The sequence below is a fragment of the Carlito syrichta genome, unplaced genomic scaffold (assembly GCF_000164805.1).
Source record: "Carlito syrichta isolate Samal-C Ts95f unplaced genomic scaffold, Tarsius_syrichta-2.0.1 Scaffold314870, whole genome shotgun sequence".
Lineage (NCBI taxonomy): Eukaryota > Metazoa > Chordata > Mammalia > Primates > Tarsiidae > Carlito > Carlito syrichta.
In genome coordinates this window covers 124,661-144,748 of record NW_007258966.1, presented here as the reverse complement: position 1 = coordinate 144,748, position 20,088 = coordinate 124,661, and the positions used below count along the sequence as shown (strand labels likewise).

The 20,088-nt window shown below is 36.5% G+C and overlaps 1 protein-coding gene across 1 annotated transcript in view; it reads left to right on the top strand.

Moving 5' to 3' along the window:
* Positions 1-20,088, top strand: part of COL4A5 (collagen type IV alpha 5 chain) — a gene marked incomplete at its 3' end in the record, with an annotated part of 248,542 nt that overhangs the window by 105,030 nt on the left and 123,424 nt on the right. Inside the window, exon 3 of the mRNA XM_008072191.2 lies at positions 14,966-15,055. Coding sequence (XP_008070382.1) covers positions 14,966-15,055 — 90 coding nt within the window. The remainder of the gene's footprint in view (positions 1-14,965; positions 15,056-20,088) is intronic.

Below are 20,088 nucleotides of genomic sequence, written 5' to 3'. Positions count from 1 at the left end.
CATCTACAGAACACTCCATGTAATATCTACAGAGTATACGTTGTACTCATTAGTATATAGACATACTCCAAGATTGATCACATTCTCAGACATAAATCAAGCATGAACAAATTTCAAAAGATTGAATTAATATCATGCATCTCTTCAGATCACAGTGGAATAAAAATAATTATTGCCAACAACAAAATTCCCCACAACAAACAAAGACATGGACAGTAAACAACACACTGCCAAACAACTTCTGTGTCAACACAGAAATCAAGACAGAAATAAAAAGATTCCTGGAAATGAATGAAAATAAAGACGCCTCTTATCAGAATTGCTAGGATGCCATGAAATCAGTGTTAAGAAGAAAATTAAGAGCATTACACACACACTAAAAAAACCCAGAAAGATCACAAGTAAACATCCTAACATCACAACTAAGAGAGCTGTAAATGCAAGATCATCTAAATCCAAACTTCAGTAGGAGAATCCAGATCACCAAGATAAAATCACATTTTCAGGATATAGAAGAAAAAAAAAACATAGAAAGGATCAATAAGACAAAAAGCTGGATCATTGAAATAATAAATAAGACTCTGCCCACGAATTCTGTTCCAAATCCTTTTTGTTAAGAATCTTGTAGTTCAATAGGAAGCTTTTTGTCTGGAGTAGTTTTGGTAAAATTTTTAAATAAAAAGTCACAACAGGGAGTGAATTATACATAAATTATTTATATAGGGGATGGTGGAAATTATGTCTGTTCAGTAACCTTTTTAAAGAATTATGTTGCTATGCCACAGAAAGGATATGCCTTACAAAAAACTCTTACCAGAATGTCTCAAAAGCTTGAGCCTATGGAATCCTCTGTTGTAGTTTGGTCTTCAAGTATTGAAATAATTTCTCATTTACAATTTCTAATAAAGGAGTAATATGCCAAAAAAAAGAAAGAATAAATAAGATCGACAGACCCCTAGCCAGAATAACTTTTTAAAAAAGAGAAAGATGCCGGGCTCAGTGGCTCAGCCTGTAATCCCTCGCCTTTGGGAGGCTGAGGTGAGTGGATTGCCTGAGCCCGCGGGTTCGAGATCCGCCTGGGCAGCGAGACCTCATCTCTACAATAAATCAAAAAATCAGCCGGGCATAGTAGCACATGCCTGTAATTCCGGCTACTTGGAAGGCTGAGCCGGAAGGATCGCCGGAGCCTAGAAGGTCGAGGCTGCGGTGGCTGGGAGCGGCCACTGCACTCCAGTCTGGGCGACAGAGTGAGACTCCAACTCAAAAAAAAAAAAAAAGAGAAAGAAATCCAAACAAACACAATTTGAAATGCAAAAGGTGACATCACAGAGATTGCTATGAATACCTGTATGCAAATAAACTAGAAATCCTAAAGGAAATGGAGGAATTTTTGACATTATACAACCTCCCAAAATTAAAACAAGAAGAATTTGAAACTCTAAACAGACCAATAACAATGCAGGCAATTGACTCAGTTGTAAGAAATTTCCCCACCAAAAAAAATAAAACCCAGACCAGATGATTTCCCAGGTGAATTCTACATGATATACAAGGAGAAGCTGATACTAATCTTATTGAAAATCTTATTGAAATCAATTTAATCTTATTGAAATCAATTGAGAATAATGGAATTTTCCCCAACTCATTTTATGAAGCTAACATTACACTGATACTCAAACCTGGCAAAGACCCAAAAAGGAAAGAGATTTCGGGTCAATCTACTTGATAAACATAGATGCAAAAATTCTCAACGAGATTCCACAAAATCAGATCCAGCAACACATCTCAAGGATCACCATCATGACCAGGTGTCCTTCATTCCTGGTATGCAGGACTCTTTCAACATTCACAAGACCATAAATGTAGTTCCACACATTAGCAGATGTAAAGCCAAGAACCACATGATTATATCATTAGATACAGAAAAATTATTTGACAAAGTCCAGGATCCCTTCTTGATAAAAAATCTTTATGCACATAGGCATAGAAGGAACATTCTTCAAAGCAGTAAGAGCCATCTATTATAAACTCACAACCAATATTTTGATCAATGGTTAGAAGTTGGAAGCACCCTCCCTCATAATGGAACAAGACAAGGATGCCCACTCTTATCCTTCCTGTTCAATGTAGTGCTGGAAGTCCTAACCAGAGCATTCAGGCAAGAGAAGGAAATCAGGGGTATCCAATAAGAAAAGGGGAACTTCTTTGTGAACTATATGGTTTTATAACTTGAAAACCCTAAAGAGTCTGTCAAAAGCCTCCTTGAAATGACTTTGGTAAGTCTCAGGCTACAAAATCAACATGTAAAAGACAGCTGCATTTTTTATACACCAGCAACAAGCAGGCAGAGAACCAAGTCAAAATCAAAATCCCATTCACAATAATCACAAAAAAATGAAATACTTTGGCATTTACCTTCAGAGAAGTGAAAGACCTTTACAACAGGAGCTACAAAACTGGATCTACCAGGAACTCAAACGTGCTGAAAAGAAAAAAACAAACAACCCCATTATAAAATGGGCAAAAGATATGAACAGACACTTCACAAAGGAAGACATCCGAGCAGCCAACAAACACATGAAGAAATGCTCAACCTCACTAATCATCAGGGAGATGCAAATCAGTAACTCAAAAAATAATAGCTGTTGGAGAGGGTATGGCGAAAAGGGAACACTCCTACACTGTTGGTGGGAGTGTAAACTAGTGCAACCTCTGTGGAAAGCAGTGTGGCGATTCCTAAAAGCTCTAAACATCAACCTCCCATATGACCCCTCAATCCCCCTACTGGGAATATACCCTGAAGACCTCAAATCACTCTATAAAAAAGATACCTGAACACGAATGTTTATCGCAGCATTGTTCACAATAGCAAGAACCTGGAACCAACCACGCTGTCCATCAAAAGAGGACTGGATTTTTAAAAATGTGGTACATATACATGATGGAATACTATGCAGCCATAAAAAAGAACAAAATCATGAATTTCGCAGCAACCTGGATGGAACTAGAGTCTATAATACTGAGTGACCTCTCACAGAAACAAAGATCTGAGTATCGCATATTCTCACTCATATAGTGGACCTTGATCATCCAACACACTACCATAAGAAAATGACTGACAGTGGTGGGAAACCATGGAGGGGGGATGGGACTAATGGTAGTAAACATCTGTCTGGGGACGGGGAGACACCTGTTATCAACAAGGGGGCCTAAATGAAGCATATTTGTATAGCTAACCCTTAACTGTACCCCACAATATCAAAATAAAAAAAAATATTGATTGAAAAAAAACAAAACAAAGAAATCAATGATGGCAAAAACTAATAGAAAATCTATGCTCATGGACTTGGAAGAATCAATGTTGTCAAGATGTTTATCCCACCTAAGGTAGTTTACAGATATAGTGCAATATACATCAAATTACCAGCATTATGTTTTTCACACATGGAAGCAACAATATATAAATTCATATAAAAACAGAAAAGAGTGGGAATAACCAAAACAATACTCAGCAAAAGGAACAAAGCAGGAGGTATCACATTTCCAGACTTTAAACTTTATTACAAGGTTATAGTAACCAGAACAGCCTGGTATTGGTACAAGAATAGGCACATAGACCAATGAAACAAGACAGAGATTCTGGAAACAAAAACATGGTCTCTCAACCAACTCACCTTCAACAAAGCCACCAGTAACAATCACTGGGGAAAGGAAACCATACTTAGCAAATGGTGCTGGGAAAACTGGCTGACCACATGCAGAAGAATGAAACAGGACCCCTACCTATCACCATATACAAAAATCAACTCAAAATAGATCAAAGTCCTAAACATAACACCTCAGACTATAAGAATGCTAGAAGAAAATGTAGAAAACATTCATGCACATGGGAGTAGGCAATGAATTCTTGACCAAGTCCCGAATGTGAATGACATAAAAGTTAAAATAGAGAAGTGGAACCTCATCAAACTGAAAAAAACAAATGCATAGCAAAAGAAGCAATCAAGAGAATAAAGAGATAACCCACAGAATGGGAAAAAATTTGCAAATTATGCATCTGACAAAGGTCTAACATTCAGGGTCTACAAGGAGCTCAAATGAAGTGAAAGGAAAACAAACAGCCCCATTAAAAAGTGGACAAAAGACAGAAACAGGCACTTCTCAAAAGAGGACATACAAGCAGCCAACAGGCACATGAAAAACTGCTCAGCCTTACTAATCATCAGAGAAATGCAAATGAAAACTACAGTGAGATACCTCCTAACTCTGGTAAGGATGGCTAGTATTAATAAGTTAAAAAACAACAGATGCTTGTGTGACTGTGGAGAAAAGAGAACACTTCTACACTGTTGGTGGGCATGCAAGCTAGTTCAACTTTTATGGGAAGGGGTGTGGCTATTCCTAAAATAACTAATAATTCACCTTCCATATGATGCAGCAATCCCTCTCATGGGAATATACTTAGAGGAACGTAAATTGTTCTACAAAAAAGACACCTGCACACGCATGTTCATTGCTGCACTATACAATAGCAAAAGCATAGAAGTGGACTGGATAAAGAAAATATAGTACACATACATGCTGGAGTATGACACAGCCATAAAGAAGAACAAAATCATGGACTTGGATGGAATTGGAGACCTTCATGCTAAGCGAACTATCACAGAAACAAATATCTGTATACTGCGTGTTCTCACTTATAAATGGGCTTTGAACATTAGTTACGTTAGCACAAGGGAGGGATCAGCAGTCACTGAGTCACTGGGTACTGCTAGGGGAAGGAGGGAGGGAGGGGGAGAGTGGGAAGCATGCGACAACACAAAGCGTACTTGGGTCATTTCCAGGGAGAGTGAGGATCAATTAGAAGCCAAACTTCATCTTCATGCAGCCTACTTATGTAGGTAATCCTCACTTGTACCCCACATTCCTATAATAAAAAAATCGATAAGAGAATATTATAAATAGCTTAATAAGGATTTTGACAACTTAGGTGAAATGGACAAAGTCCTTGAGAAACATACTTTACCAAAAGCAAAATAGATAAATAAAAGAGTGAATGAATGAAGGAAGCAAAATATAAATAACCCTATATCTACTGAGGAAGTTGAATCATCAACTCTTCCCACAAAAATTTCAGTTTGAGAAGGGTTTACTGATAGATTCTATGAAACATATATTTAAGAGATAATGTCAATCTTGCATAAACTTATTTAGAAAACTAGTTTTGTGAAGTGAGCATAGCCCTTATGCCAAACCAGTGAAAACCAAAATTACAAAATCAGAAAACTACAGATCAGTATCCCTTATGAGTATAGATGCAGAAATTCTTAAAATATTAGCAAATGGATTCAACATCATTTACAGTGCATAATATATTATGACCAAGTGGGGTTTATGCCAGAAATGCATACTTGCTTTAATGTTTGAAAATTAAAAAATGATTCACTATATTAAAATACTAAGTTTTTAAATGTATAAGTAAATATACTCACCATATAATTTACTTTTTATTTTTTATTTTAAAGATGTGGGATACAATTCAGGGTTAGGTATACAAACATTGATTACACAGGTACCCTTGTTGATGAGGTGTGCCCTTCCCTTCCTTAGTAGTTTCCCTCAACTGCCAATCCCACCCCTCTTCCCCTGGCAGTTTCTCACTACTGCCAATCCCTTTCTTACAGTATTATGATAATTGTGCAAGGTCCGCTTATGAGTGAGAACATATGGTACTCTGTTCTTTGTTTCTGTGATAGATCACTAAGTATGATCGACTCTAAATCCATCCAAGTTACTTCCAACAAACATACATGTGCAGGTATCTTTTTTGTAGAATGATTTGAGTTCCTCCGGGTATATTCCCAGTAGAGGAATTGCTGGGTCATATGGAAGGTCAATCTCTAGTTCTTTCAGAAATCGCCACACTGGCTTCCAGAGAGGTTGCACTAGTTTGTATTCCCACCAGCAGTTTAGAAGCGTTCCTTTTTCTCTGCATCCCCGCCAGCCTCTGTTGTTGTTTGTTTTATAGATTATGGCCATTCTTACTAAACCCACCATATATTTGAATAGATACAGAGAATGCATTTAACAAAATTCAACCTCCATTCCTGATTTTTAAAAAAAATCTCTCAGGAAACCTGTAGTAAGAGAGATGTTCTCAATCCTAAGTGGCATTTACCAGATCTCTACGGCTAAAATTATACTGAAAGGGTGAAGACTGAATTCCTTTCTCCTAAGTTCAGGAATGTCTGCTTTTGTCACTTTATTTATTTATTTTTTTGAGTCAGAGTCTCACTCTATTGCCCAGGCTGGAGTGCAGTGGCACAAGCATAGCTCACCACAGTCTTAAACTCCTGGGCTCAAGTGATGCTCCCACTTCAGCCTCCCGAGTATCTGGTACTGGAGACGCACACCACCACGGCTGGTTATTTTTTTTTTACTTTGGAGAAATGATGTTTCATTATGTTCCCTAGGCTGGACTTAAACTCCTGACCTCAAACAATCCTCCCTCCTCAACCTTCCAAAATACTGAGATTACAGACATGAGCCACTTACTCATCCTTGCTTTCATCACTTTTATTCAACATTGCTAGCATAGTAAGATAAGGAAAAACAAAAAACAAACAAACAAAAAAACCAAAGAAAAAGCACCCAAACTGCAAAGGAAGAAATAAAACTGTCTTTTTTTTTTTTTGCTGATGACATGTTTGTCATCTTAACAAATTCTATGAACATATGCTACACTGCTCCTAAAACTTATAAGTAAGTTTAGAAAGATCACAGAATAAACAAAACTGGTGAACTAAAGTCAACATATAAAAATCAGTTGTATGTCTATAGTCTGACACTGAAAAGTAGAAAATTGGAATTATATTGGCCTTTACAATAACATTGAAATTTTGAGATACTAAAAAGAATCATATGAAAATTTGCAAGTCCAATATACAGAAAACTACAAAAATATTGCTGTGAGAAATAAAAGATCTGAATAAATTGAGATATATATCATATTGATGGAATGGAAGACTCAATATCATTAAGATGCCAATACACCCTAATTTATCTATAGATTAAAATGCAACTTCAATAACAATTCTTGGGTTTTTTGGTAGAAATTAATAAGCTGACCCTAAAATTCAGATGGAAATGCTGGTAACAGTTTTTACAAAGAAAAAATTTGGAAGATTTATAGTACACAATTCCAAAACTTACTATAAAACTACATTGAACATGATAATATGTTATTAGCCAAAGTATAGACAAATAGATTAATGGAACAGAATAGAGATTCTCAGGGTTATGTTTAACTGATTTCTTTGACAAAAATGCAGAGGCTGTGGCAAAAGGATAATTTTTTTCAACAAACAGTCCTGTAAAATTATATAAACATGTGCATAAAAATGGACTTTGACTCATAGTTCACACTGTATATAAAAGTTACCTCAAAAGAAATCATAGACCTAAATATAAATTCTGAATATATAAGTCTTTAAGAAGTAAACAGAGGAGAAAATCCTTGTGACCTTGGATTAGTCAGATTTTTTTTAGATATTACACCAAAGCATGGTCCATCAAATAAAATATCACTAAATTGTATTTTCTCAAAATTAATAGCTTGATTTCCTCTAAAGAAATTGTTATAAAAATGAAGAAACCCTCAAACTAGGAAAAAATTGCAAATCACATATCTGATAAAAATGCCTGCATCCAAAATATATAAAGAACTATAAAAAGTTAATAATACAAGGGAGGGAGTAAAAAAAACAGAATAATTTTTGGAGGGTGGGCCCTTTGTAGTAGGGTCTTCCCCTACTAGGTAAGTGTTCTGGGAACCCATCAGCATTAGTGTACCAGCTATCCTTGTGAGAGACTGTTGTTTGGCTTCAGTGAAATTGTTTTGGAAAATTCTTTCAACGTGCTTGCCCATTTCATGATGGGTGATTTATGAGTATACCTGTCCATAGTGAGCTGAATATTCAGCAGTTTTTGAGCAGACCCCACCCTCCTACTCACCTGATCTTGTCCTGAGTAACTTTTTTATTTTGTTTCCTGGAATGACAAACATCCTCAGAGAGAAATGCTTTGTTGATGGGGAGGAGGTGAAACAAAGAATGGCAGAAGCACTAAAAGGCATCAAAATGGATGAGTTCAAGAACTCTTTTGAGCCATGGTAAAAGCATCTCAATAGCTGTATTGCATCAAATGGAGAGTAATTTGAAGGTGACTGAATTTTAAATATGTAAGAATAAATATACATTTTAAATAAATGAATTCCAGTTGTTTTGGGCCCCTCCCTTGTAAAACAAACAACCCTCAGCAAAATTTAATAGAAACAAATTGGCAAAAGATTTTAAAACACTTTTTAAAAGATGATATATAGATGACAAATAAAGATAGGAAACAGTACTCAACAATATTAATTAGGGAAATGCAAAATAAAATCACAATGAGATATCACCATATACCTATGGGATGTCTAAATATAAAACGTTTAGCTATAGAAATTATAGATGAAGATGTGGACCAACTGGAACAACTATGGATTGTTGGTGCAAATGCAAAATGATGTCAACATGTAGAAACAGTTTGGAAGTTTCTTAAGAAGTTAAGCATACAACTGTTATATGACCCTGTCTATTCCTAGGTTATTTACTCATGAGAAATAAAAGCAAATGTCTATACAAAACCTGTACATAAATGTTTATAATAGTTTTATTTGCAATAACCAGAAGCTCGAAATACCCCAACTATCCATCAATAGGTAAGCAAATCAATACACTGCAGTATATATATACACATATATATATATAAAGGAATAATACTCAGCAATAAAAAGTAATGAACCATTGATGTATACCACAACATGTGAGACCCTCCAAATAATTAAGTTGAGTGAAAGTTAAACAAAAATAGTACATTATGTATAATTCCATTTTTATAAAAATCTAGAGAATGCAAGTTAATCTATAGTGACAGAAAGCAGATCTGTCTTGCCTGGGATGGGTGGGGGGAGAGAGATGGGTGTAGGAATAAAGAAGATATGGGCACAAGGAAACTTTTGTGAGTAATAGATGTGTTCATTATTTTGAATGTGATGATGGTTTCACTGGTGTATATATGTTTCAAAACTTTTCAATTTGTATACTTTACATATGTGTCATTTGTTTTATGCTAATTCTACCTTAATAAAACTGCTTTTTAAGAGTAATTTAAACATAGAAATAAAACATCTAGATTTCCTCCTTAAAAGTGTGTCCAAGTGCACACTGCTAAAAACAAACAAAACTTACTGAACTCATGATAAGCATAAGAAATTAACCAGTTGGCAACTAAAAATCTAGATCATAATGAAATATTACCTAAACAAAGTGTACCCTTTACCCGTGGTATCAGCATTTACTAGAAGCTGGTTAGAAATTCAAATTTTCAAGCTCCACAGCTGATCTACTCAGTACAACTCTGGTGGTGGGGCCAGGTCATGTAATCTATGTTTTAACAAACTCTCTAGATGGTTTTGATGCAAGCTAAAATTTTAGATCTTCTGACTTAGCATAATTCCATTTTGACAGTTGCCAAGTATCTTTGTTCTTGTTCTTCTAATTATAGTACATCAAATATTTCTTTGTGCATCAAATATTTCTTTGTGCTATATAATAACAAAAACAAAATAGAAATTACACAAAAAGAGGACAAAATTGCCTATAATTGAATTACCTAATTAAATCATTGTTTTCATTTTTTCACTAAGGGTCTTGCCTTGCTCGTATGTTCATATAAGTATGTTGAAATAATTTTTACATGTTTACAATATTGTAATCAAAAACACTTTTGTTATAGCAGTTTGTCACAATTTGTATTTTTCCTATTCTCAGAAATTTAATTTTTTCTGTTAATTTTATGTCTTCCTTGAGAAACTATTGTTAAAATATTTTTATTCCCATGATTGTACAACTTTCCTTTTTTTTAATTTTTAAATTTTTTATTTTAAAATTGTGGGGTACAGTTCAGGGTTAGGTATACAAATATTCATTGTGCAGTTACCCTTGTTGATGAGGTGTGCTCCCCCTTCCCCAGGCAGATTCCCACTACTGCCAATCCCACCTCCCCATTCTCCCCACCCCCCGCAGTTTCCCGCTACTGTCAATCCTTTTCTTATAGTATTACGATAGTTGTTAAAGGTTCACTTATGAATGAGAACATGTGATACTCAGTTCTTCATTTCTGTGAAAGATCATTCAGTATTATAGATTATAATTCCATTCAGGTTGCTGTGAAGCTCATGATTTTGTTCTTCTTTATGGCTATGTAATATTCCATTGTGTTTATGTGCCGCATTTTTTTTAGCCAGTCCTTTTTTGAAGGGCAGCACAGTTGGTTTCATGTTCTTGCTATTGTTAACAATGCTGTGATAAATATACGTGTGTGGGTATCTTTTTTATAGAGTGACTTGATTTCTTCTGGGCATATTCCCAGTAGGGAGATTGCGGGGTCATATGGAAGGTCGATTTTTAGACCTTTTAGGAATTGTCACACTGTTTTCCACAGAAGTTGTACTAGTTTACACTCCCACAAACAGTGTAGAAGTATTCCCTTTCTGCCATATCCTCTCCAGCATCTGTTATTTTTTGAGTTATTGATGGTGGCCATTCTGACTGGAGTTAGGTGGAATCTCAGGGTAGTTTTAATTTGCATTTCGTGGATGACTAGTGAGGCCGACCATTTTTTCATCTATCTGTTGGCTACTCGTATATCTTCTTTAAGAACAGTCTATTCATATCTTTTGCCCACTTTGTAATGAGGCTGTTTGTTTTTTTCTTTTCAGCATGTTTGAGTTCCTTATAGATCCTAGATGTTAGGCCTTTGTCAGACGTAGAGTTAGCAAATGTTTTTTCTCAGTCTGTGGACTGTCTCCCCGCTCTCTTGATGGTTTCTCTGGCTTTGCAGAAGCTTGTCAGTTTGATGAGGTCCCACTTGTTTCTCTTATCTCCTATGGCATGGGTTCTTGGGGTTTTGTTCAGGAATTGGTTGCCAGTTCCAATTTCCATAAGAGTGTCTCCTGCATTTTCTAAGGTTCTTGTAGTTTGGGGTTTTACGTTTAGGTTTAAAAACCATTTAGAGTTGGTTTTTCTGTATAGGGATAGGTAGGGGTCCTGTTCAATCTTGTGCACGTGGTCAGCTAAGTTTTCCTTGCACCATTTACTAAATAGTTTCTCCTCTCCCCAGTGGTTGGTGGTGGAGGCTTTATCAAAGATGAGTTGGTTGAGAAATTGAGGTTTTGCTTCTGGAATCTCAATTCTATTCCATTGGTCTATATGCCTGTTCTTGTACAAACACCAGGCTGTTTTGAGTATTGTAGCTTTATAGTAAAGTTTGAAGTCTGGGAGTGTGATACCTCCTGCTTTGTTTTTTTGCTAAGGATTGTTTTGGCTATGCTTGGTTGTTTATGTTTCCATATGAATTTCTGTATTGTTGTTTCTAGGTCTGAGAAGAATGTTTCTGGTAATCTGATGGGTATTGCATTAAATCTGTAGATTGCCTTAGGTAGAATGGACATCTTAACAATGTTGATTCTTCCAATCCATGAGCATGGAATATTTTTCCGCTTGTTTGTGTCATCTTTGATTTTTTTGAGCAGTGTTTTATAGTTTTTGTTGTAAAGGTCTTTCACATCTCTGGTTAGGAAGATGCCAAGGTGTTTCATTTTTTTGGCTATTGTGAATGGAATTGTGCTTTTTATTTGGGTTTCTGGTGGTTTATTATTGGTGTATAGAAATGTGATTTTTTGCACATTTATTTTATACCCTGTGACTTATGATTTTAAAATGACCTTCCTATAAGATGGTAACACTTTTATGGGTGCCTTTTGCAACAAAGTAGGATCTACTTCACAGTAAATCACATTTTAATCCTTCGTAGTACTAACTTGTGGAATATAAAACAGTTATATGTCAAAAAGTCATCTTTTATTTAATTTTCCCTGAACTGAACTCTTTTTAATTTGGGGAAAAGAATATGCCACAAATTTATGTAATCCATTAAGAAAGTATGTTCATTAAATAAATATTTACTAGATGTTTTGCTGGGCACTAAAAATACAAGGTTGAAGAAGAAATGATTGGTTAGATTAAGGAGTAATGAAGGGAGAGTCAGAGTTATTACAAATTCTTGGCTGGGGTAACTGGGTTGTGCTATTTCCTGGAATAGGGAATATGATACAACATGAATTCAGTGATGTTTATATCATGTTTTATTTTAGGAAAATTACAAAACTTTTGTCTTAACTCTTCATGTATATAATGGAAATAATAATAATATTTACCTCATATTATCATTACAAGTATGAAATAGAGTAAAACATGGAAAAAGTTTAGAATAATGTTTAGTACATAGAAAACACTGAACACATGTTAGTTATTGTTGTTGAGTTTTAGGTGCTTGCATGATATTCAAGTGGAGATATTTAAGACAGCTGGCTATGAGATCCTATGTTTTCGGGAAACATTGATATTTGAGATATCTTAAGGAAAGAAAGAGAAAATGTAAAAAAAAAAAAGGCGTCCAATGTAATACCAGTATTTAAAGGACAGGCACAGGTAGAGAAATAATGTTCCACAGAGAAAAATAAGAATGATTATTTTTTAATACAAACATGGACAGGCATCATAAGCCAGTTTTTTTTTAAGCAGGACCTCCAGAAATACACATATTATGTCATTTTCTGTTTGTGAGTGTTACCAAATTACAATACAAAACAGAATAGTTGTGAGATTACATAAGTGCCTAACAGAAGATAGCAAAGGGCAGGCAACAACAAATGTCAGCCTTCCCTACCACCTATGTTAGGAATTATGTGGAGGAACTCACTAACAACCCTCCCTACACAAGTTTTCTATGGTTTCTGTTTAGTAAACTTTCTACCTTTCAAAGACTTTGGGATTCTTCTTTCAATTCATTTTGCTACTGTTCAGTAGCTTCCCTTCTCTCTTTTTTGCTATGATATTGCTCAGTCTGCTAGGTAGGACCACAACATTATTGAATATAATGTGAGAAAATTTCAGAATATGTCATTTATAAGTATATGGTATTGCTAATGCCAACACAATGAAGCTTTTTAGCACCCTTCACTTTCAATTTCTAGTTTACTTCTTTCTTATCTGTAACCCAGATAACAGCTTTATGTTTGAAAAAATGTGGTTTTCTTCAAATATTATCCTCAAGTTTTGGCAGAAGTATGTTCAAAATACCAGCTGACATCCCAAAAGGTAGCTGTTTTCCACTTATGGAAATCTAACTAGTTTTTTTTCCTTCTCGCTTTCTTTCTGACAGACACTTGTGATCAGATTTTTGCTACTAGCTCTGCCAGTAACAGGCTATGTAATAATTTGCGGCAATCTAGCTCTAAATTTTTTTTCAATTTTTAATTTCTCCCCTCTTGCTTTATTTTCTTCAAAATAATTGAGGTTGATGAATACTAAATTATCATAATTTTAATTAAACAACAAAGGAATATATTTGTAGAAAATATGAAATGTAGTAATATGTCAAGAATAAGTATTATCAAAACTGCAGAAATGTTTTGACCTGTCATTAATTGGCTAACATTTACTTCATTAGCTTTGAAGTAACAAGTGGAAACTGACCAGAAGTAGTCTTTTCAAAGTACTTACATTTATTTTAGGATGACTGCTGAATTATTCAATACAAAATTATCTAAGCTCTGTAAATTAAACTCAGTAATTACAATACACACACACACACACACACACATACATACACACTCACACATCTCCTTCAGGGTGGGAATTAAATTCTGCTGTACCTTAACCTCTAGAGATATGTGTCTTCAATGATCCATTAGTCAGTTTCCTTGTATATATGGATGATTTCTTTTTCTCAGTTGCTGCCCAAACTGTCACCATGGGTAGGATCTGGTAAGAGGGTTCCCAGAACAAGGCCTGGCCAGAGAGTCTCCAAGCCTTAGGAAAGTAGAGGGACGGCTTGTATCTCTGCAGTAGGGAGCATAAGCCATGAAGCTAAAAGCTGTCAGGGTTCTTACGTTTCACAGTGGTGAAATCTCTTTCTGTGATTGGATCCCTTAGGGGTATTAAAGTTCACACCCTTACTATGATTGGTTGTATGTAGGTTAACTAATTCTAACATGTTAATCTAAACATCATTAGTACACATGCTGGCTCTGCTAGCTCCAACTTTTTGGCTGTAGAGATATTTACATCAGGCATCCCTACAGTGTAGATGCTGATAAGATATGGTGGGCCCTCACTGGTAGGTAGGTAGCCCTCCTATACTGGTGTTGATAAGGGCTGTGGTCAGAACTAAGACTTCAGTCACAATTCAAATAATTATTCTGAGTAGAAAAATGACTGTGGTGTATTCTTTATTTTTTTCTATAGTAAACATGTATTCCTTTTCTGTATTAACTTTATAGTCAGAAAATTATTATAAGATGTTTAATGTTTTAAAGGCTTTCTCTGGCTAATTTATCTTCAATCAGCTAATGAATTTCCACTCTGAATAATCCTGCAACTCTAGTACTCTACAACGAATCTGAGAGCTTCTCTGATGCGTTCCTTCTACCCTTCTTCATCCCTGATGAAATTCTGTGAATTTGTGTAAACTTTATAGACGGGGTTTCCTAAACTTATTGCCATCTTCCCTATTAAACTCTTGAAGTCAGTATGTTCAAATATCCCTTCGTCTCTGATATGCCTTTTACTTTTACAAAAAAGAAATAGAGTACATGACCATGTATGATATAATTTAGGGATGGTTTGTGTTTTTCCTTTCAAATCTTACACGTTTCCCCACATTAGTAGATAGTATGAATTTTTTATCTTTAAATTAAGTTAGTTTTGTCTAGATAGTCATTTGATCTTTTTGAATCCTAACCATGCATGTGCTTGAAAATTCACAAATGACCTTATCTTTCATTCTTGTTCAATTGCAGGGAGAGAGGGGGTTTCCAGGTTTGGAAGGCCATCCAGGTTTGCCTGGATTTCCTGGTCCAGAAGGGCCTCCAGGACCTCGGGGACAAAAGGTATGTGTCAATTTGTCAACCAGTAATACAAGATGAATTAAGCCATCTTAAATGTTAGACTAGGTGTAAAATCAACTAAAAAAATTACTGAATTGTGGACAAAAAGTAATATTTAAATGAAACAATGGAATAATGGGGAGTCTTTATTGTTATTTTAAACTGAATATTAATGCCATATTCAGATGCTGTTGGAAGATGCTGTTAATAGTATATGATTATTGAGATCCTTCACAAAAATTATTTTCTATCAGGAGCTTACTTGAACTAGAGAGACCTGAGCTACCAGTTGTTAGAGCAGCTGAATAAGACAAAGGAGCCAAAATGAAAGTAACATTCAGGGCCGGGTGTGGTGGCACAAGCCTGTAATCCCAGCACTTTGGGAGACCGAGGTGAGAGGATTGCCTGAGCCCAAGGATTCGAGACCAGCCTGGGCAACTTAGTGATGCCTTGTCTCTACAGTATATCAAAAAATTACTGTCTATAGTTCTGGCTACTTGGAAGGCTGAGGCAGAAGGATTGCCTGAGCCCAGCAGGTCAACGCTGAGGTGGCCAAGAGTGTGCCACTGTACTCCAGTCTGGGCGACAGAGTGAGACTCTGACTCTAGAAAAAGAAAAGTAACATTCAGGTCTTTATTCACTACTGCAATATTATAAGCAAGAAATTAAATTGGAGAAAGTGCTGACTCCCCCACTGTTCCATTTGTCCCCTTGGCATAGCATCAGCAAGGGTCAGGTGGATAAGCACAGATGTTGGAAATCATTTCGCTGCTGAAGGAGGTCAGAACAAAAAGCTCCTGCAGTTATATGGACCCAGTGGCAGGGTGGGAGAAGGAGAAATGCTAGGAATGGAAAAGTACTGAGTCAGAGTACAGAAAAAGTATTTTCAAGGTTTCCTTCTCCTTCCATAAGGAGATTGCCACCAAAAGAGGGCTTTAAATGCAGATATGTGTATGAGTACAGCCAGCCAGGGCAAGCCTGAGTCTTTTCCTGAAACTCTCTGCAGTGTAGTAGCTGTGCACCACGTCTGATGTGTGGAGGGCAGCTGTCCTTTATAAGGCCTACTGTGAGTTCTTTCGTTGGACCTAAAAAAATTACACATAACTGTTTAGACAGGAGCCAGACTCCTCAATTCCACACCTTTGTTTTTCAACCTGAGTGAGAAACATAGGCTGCCCCATCACGGACCTGATTTGATTGGACTTTAGGTGGTAATATCAAAAACAGGGTAATTAATCTGAGGCCACAGTGGATCATGGTCATGATCAATCATATTCCAAGCAAGATGATCAGGCCTGCCTGAAAGAATGGAATGTAACCATGAGCCCTAGCTGTTGCCAAGCCAGGAATAGATGTCCCATAGCCCACTAGATCTATTTTAGAGAGCCAAAAGCCTTTATTCTTGTCTTGAGATGGAATGTTCTACTTTGCCAGTTTCCATGATCTAGGTGCAACGTGAGGTGCTGGCAATACCATCAATGACCTCTGTTCAAGGACAGGTTGCACACAATCTTTTCTAATTGAATAACCCCAACAGTGGGAAAAGTTGTCTGGAGCATATGTATGAGTAGAGAAGAGGTAATGTCAATTCCCAATGCTCCTGAGTAATCAGAGTCTATCTGGTTTGGTAGTTACTGTCTTACTCTGTATAGTGTAATATGCTTAATGGGAAAGCCTGTTTTAAATACTTGGGAATCTGTTATCGTGTCCTTAGCTATGTGTATTACATTAGTAGGAATGTTGAAAACCTAGTTTTTACAAAAGAAATAATACCCCAAGGGGAATGCACACAGTTCTGGGAATGTAAGAGTAATTGATTACCATGGGGAACAATCAGCCATAAGTTCCTGCTAGTGGGTAGAATATTTGAGTGGAATTGAAAAAATTATGTAAGGTAGGTGTAGGTATAGAAGAAGAAAAGGCTGCCACCATCGAGGCTAAAATGGCTCTAATGGCAGATCCCATGTCTTTTCCCAGATGTTTTAATTCCTGTCAAGTGGGACAGGAGCAAGTTGAGGAGCCATTTTGTCCCTACAGCATCAGAGACAATTAGGGCAATGTATCAAATCCAATATAATAAGGTTGGAGTACCTGAGGTACTAAAATTGTCCACGTAAGAGAAACCTCCATTTGTAGTATTAAGCATCACAACAGTCACATGTTTATGTGCAGGATTATGAGATAGGTGAAATATCCAGTAGTTTATAAAGTTCAGAGTGGTGGCAACTACCTGAACAGGCATATCAATGAATTTGGCAAGGTGAAGTTACAACGTTTGTCAGTGGGAGAAAAAAGAGGATTTAAATCCACACTCTCCATCTCCCATACCCAGGCACATGGATCTGAAGGTGTTTTTTTGTTGTTGTTTGTTTGTTTGTTTTGAGTTGGAGTCTCACTCTGTCACCCAGATTGGAGTGCAGTGGCCGCGCCCGGCCACCGCAACCTCGACCTGCTGGCCTCTGGCGATCCTTCCGCCTCAGCCTTCCAAGTAGCCAGAATTACAGGCATGCGCTACCACGTCCGGCTGATTTTTTGATTTATGGTAGAGATGAGGTCTCGCTGCCCAGGCAGGTCTCGAACCCTCGGGCTCAGGCAATCCACTCATCTCAGCCTCCCAAAGGCACGGGATCACAGGCTGAGCCACCGAGCCTGGCTTCTGAAGGTGTTTTCATCCTGTCGGTTGAGAAAACTGTGTCCATTGCCTGCAATATGGGCGATCTGTCCTGTACCATGATCAAGGATAGCATCTTTCTGTGTATGTTAAGATAGGGAATGGGAAAAAATAATAATGAATTTAAGATTGGGAGGTTTCTGTTTTTTCTTTAAATGTCTCTTTTGGCTCAGTTTCCTTTTCCATCTGTATTAAGTATACTTGTGAAGTGATAAACGAGCAGGCCTGTTCTGTTTACTTGCCTGGAAAAAAAAGACACCTTTTTTCCTAATATTGTTATATAATGGTGGTACATCATGTTGTTAGAGTATTAAGGAAATCAAATGGATACTCACCAGGTAGTCTTCCCAATACAGAGAGAAAATTAATGTAAATGCATGAATACTTTTTAACACCTTATACCAGAGCTGAGATTTTTGGGAGAATGCTGGCCATGATCTCTGAGGAAGTAGCAGTATGTCAGATAGTTTTGTTAGATTCAAAAGCAGAAGGGACCTATGCTAAATTTCCTAAGTAGAATTTTAGCACTGAGGAAACAGCAGGGCCCTAAATGACTGCATATAATTTCAGTAGATGGGCCACTCAATTGAATTCCCTGTGTCTAATGCCACAGCAATAGCAAAAGCAGCGGAATGATTCTTGTGCGCCCAGAAGTGGTACAGAAGTATCAGAGAGATCTGAAAGAGACAAGTGGATGGAATTGAGCATTAACTCAGCAGCAATCCATGCAGACCTTTGGCATGGGACATATCAATGAGTTCCAGCTTGGACTAGATTGGCATACTCCTCAACACATTGGAAGTACTTAAGCTCTCCGAAATGTAGGCATAATCTTGTGAAAATTAGGTGGGGACTCCAATGGACTGAGATTAAATTTCTGTCATGTTATGGAAATGGGTACTTTGGAATATAAATTAAGTTGTTCCAAGGAAAAAGTTATATTTCTTGCATTTGCATTTACCTGGGATTAGGGGCCATTTTTTTTCACACTATGCTTGCCAAAAAATGGCAGTTTAATAAATATTAGTGTTAAATTAAAAGAAGTTACCTGCATCATCAGAATTCCTTTGAAATAATTTAATAATAACTGGGACTATTCTACAGTAGTATGACAGTTTATAACGGTGTGCTTGTATGCAGTTTAAAGTTTAGAAAGCAGTCCAGTCTTTTTCTGTGATTTCATTTCAGTATCTGTAATGTGAGAAGGTAAAGTGCTTTCTAAACTTTAAGAATTCTGAGTTTGAAGTACATTGTACTTCTGTGTCTACTATGACTTCATGTTTCCCAACATAGCTGAATTTATATTGTTTATGTAAATTTTTAAGATGCTTTTTTAAAAAAGATGTGTACGTTTCTTTAAGTTGTGGGGTACAATTCAGGGTTAGGTACATAAGTGGTCATCATACAGGGCAAGTTTGGGCCTCCCATTGGTCTATCTCCCCACTCTCTTGATGGTTTCTTTTGCTTTGCAGAAGCTCTTCAGTTTGATGAGGTCCTACTTGTCTATCTTATCTCTTATTGCATGGGCTTTTGGGGTTTTGATCAGGAATTAGTTGCCAGTTCCAATTTCCAAAAGGGTGTCTCCTGCATTTTCTAAGGTTCTTATAGTTTGAGGTTTGAAGTTTAGGTCTTTGATCCATTTAGAGTTGATTTTTGTGTATGATGATAGGTAGGAATTTTGTATTAATCATCTGCATGTGGTCAGCCAGTTTTCCTGGCACCATTTACTGAATAAGTTCTTTTCCCAGTGGCTGTTAGTAGAGGTTCTGTCAAAGATTAGTTCGTTGAGAAGTTGAGGTTTTGCTTCCAGAATCTCTATCCTGTTCCATTGGTCTATATGCCTGTTCTTGTACCAATACCAGGCTGTTTTGATTATTGTAGCCTTATAATAAAGTTTAAAGTCTGTAAACATGATACTACCCACTATGTTTCTTTTTTTGAGGATTATTTTGGCAATTCATGGACATTTATGTTTTTGTATGAATTTATGTATTGTTGTTTCCAGGTCAGAGAAAAATTATGCTGGTAATTTAATGAGTATTGCGTTAAATCTGTAGATTGTCTTGGGTAGGATGGACATCTTAGCAATGTTAATTCTTCCAATCCATGAACCTGGAATAATTTTTCATTTGTGTCATCTTTGATTTCTTTGAACAGTGTTTTAAAGTTTTCATTGTAAAGGTCTTTCACGTCTCTAGTTATGAAGATGCCAAGATATCTCATTTATTTTGTGGCTACTGTGAATGGGATTGTACTTTTTATTTGGTTCTCTTCCTGTTTTTTGTTGGTGTATAAGAATGCAACTGTCTTATGCACATTGATTTTGTACCTTGAGACTTTTCTAAAGTCCTTTGTCAGTGCAAGA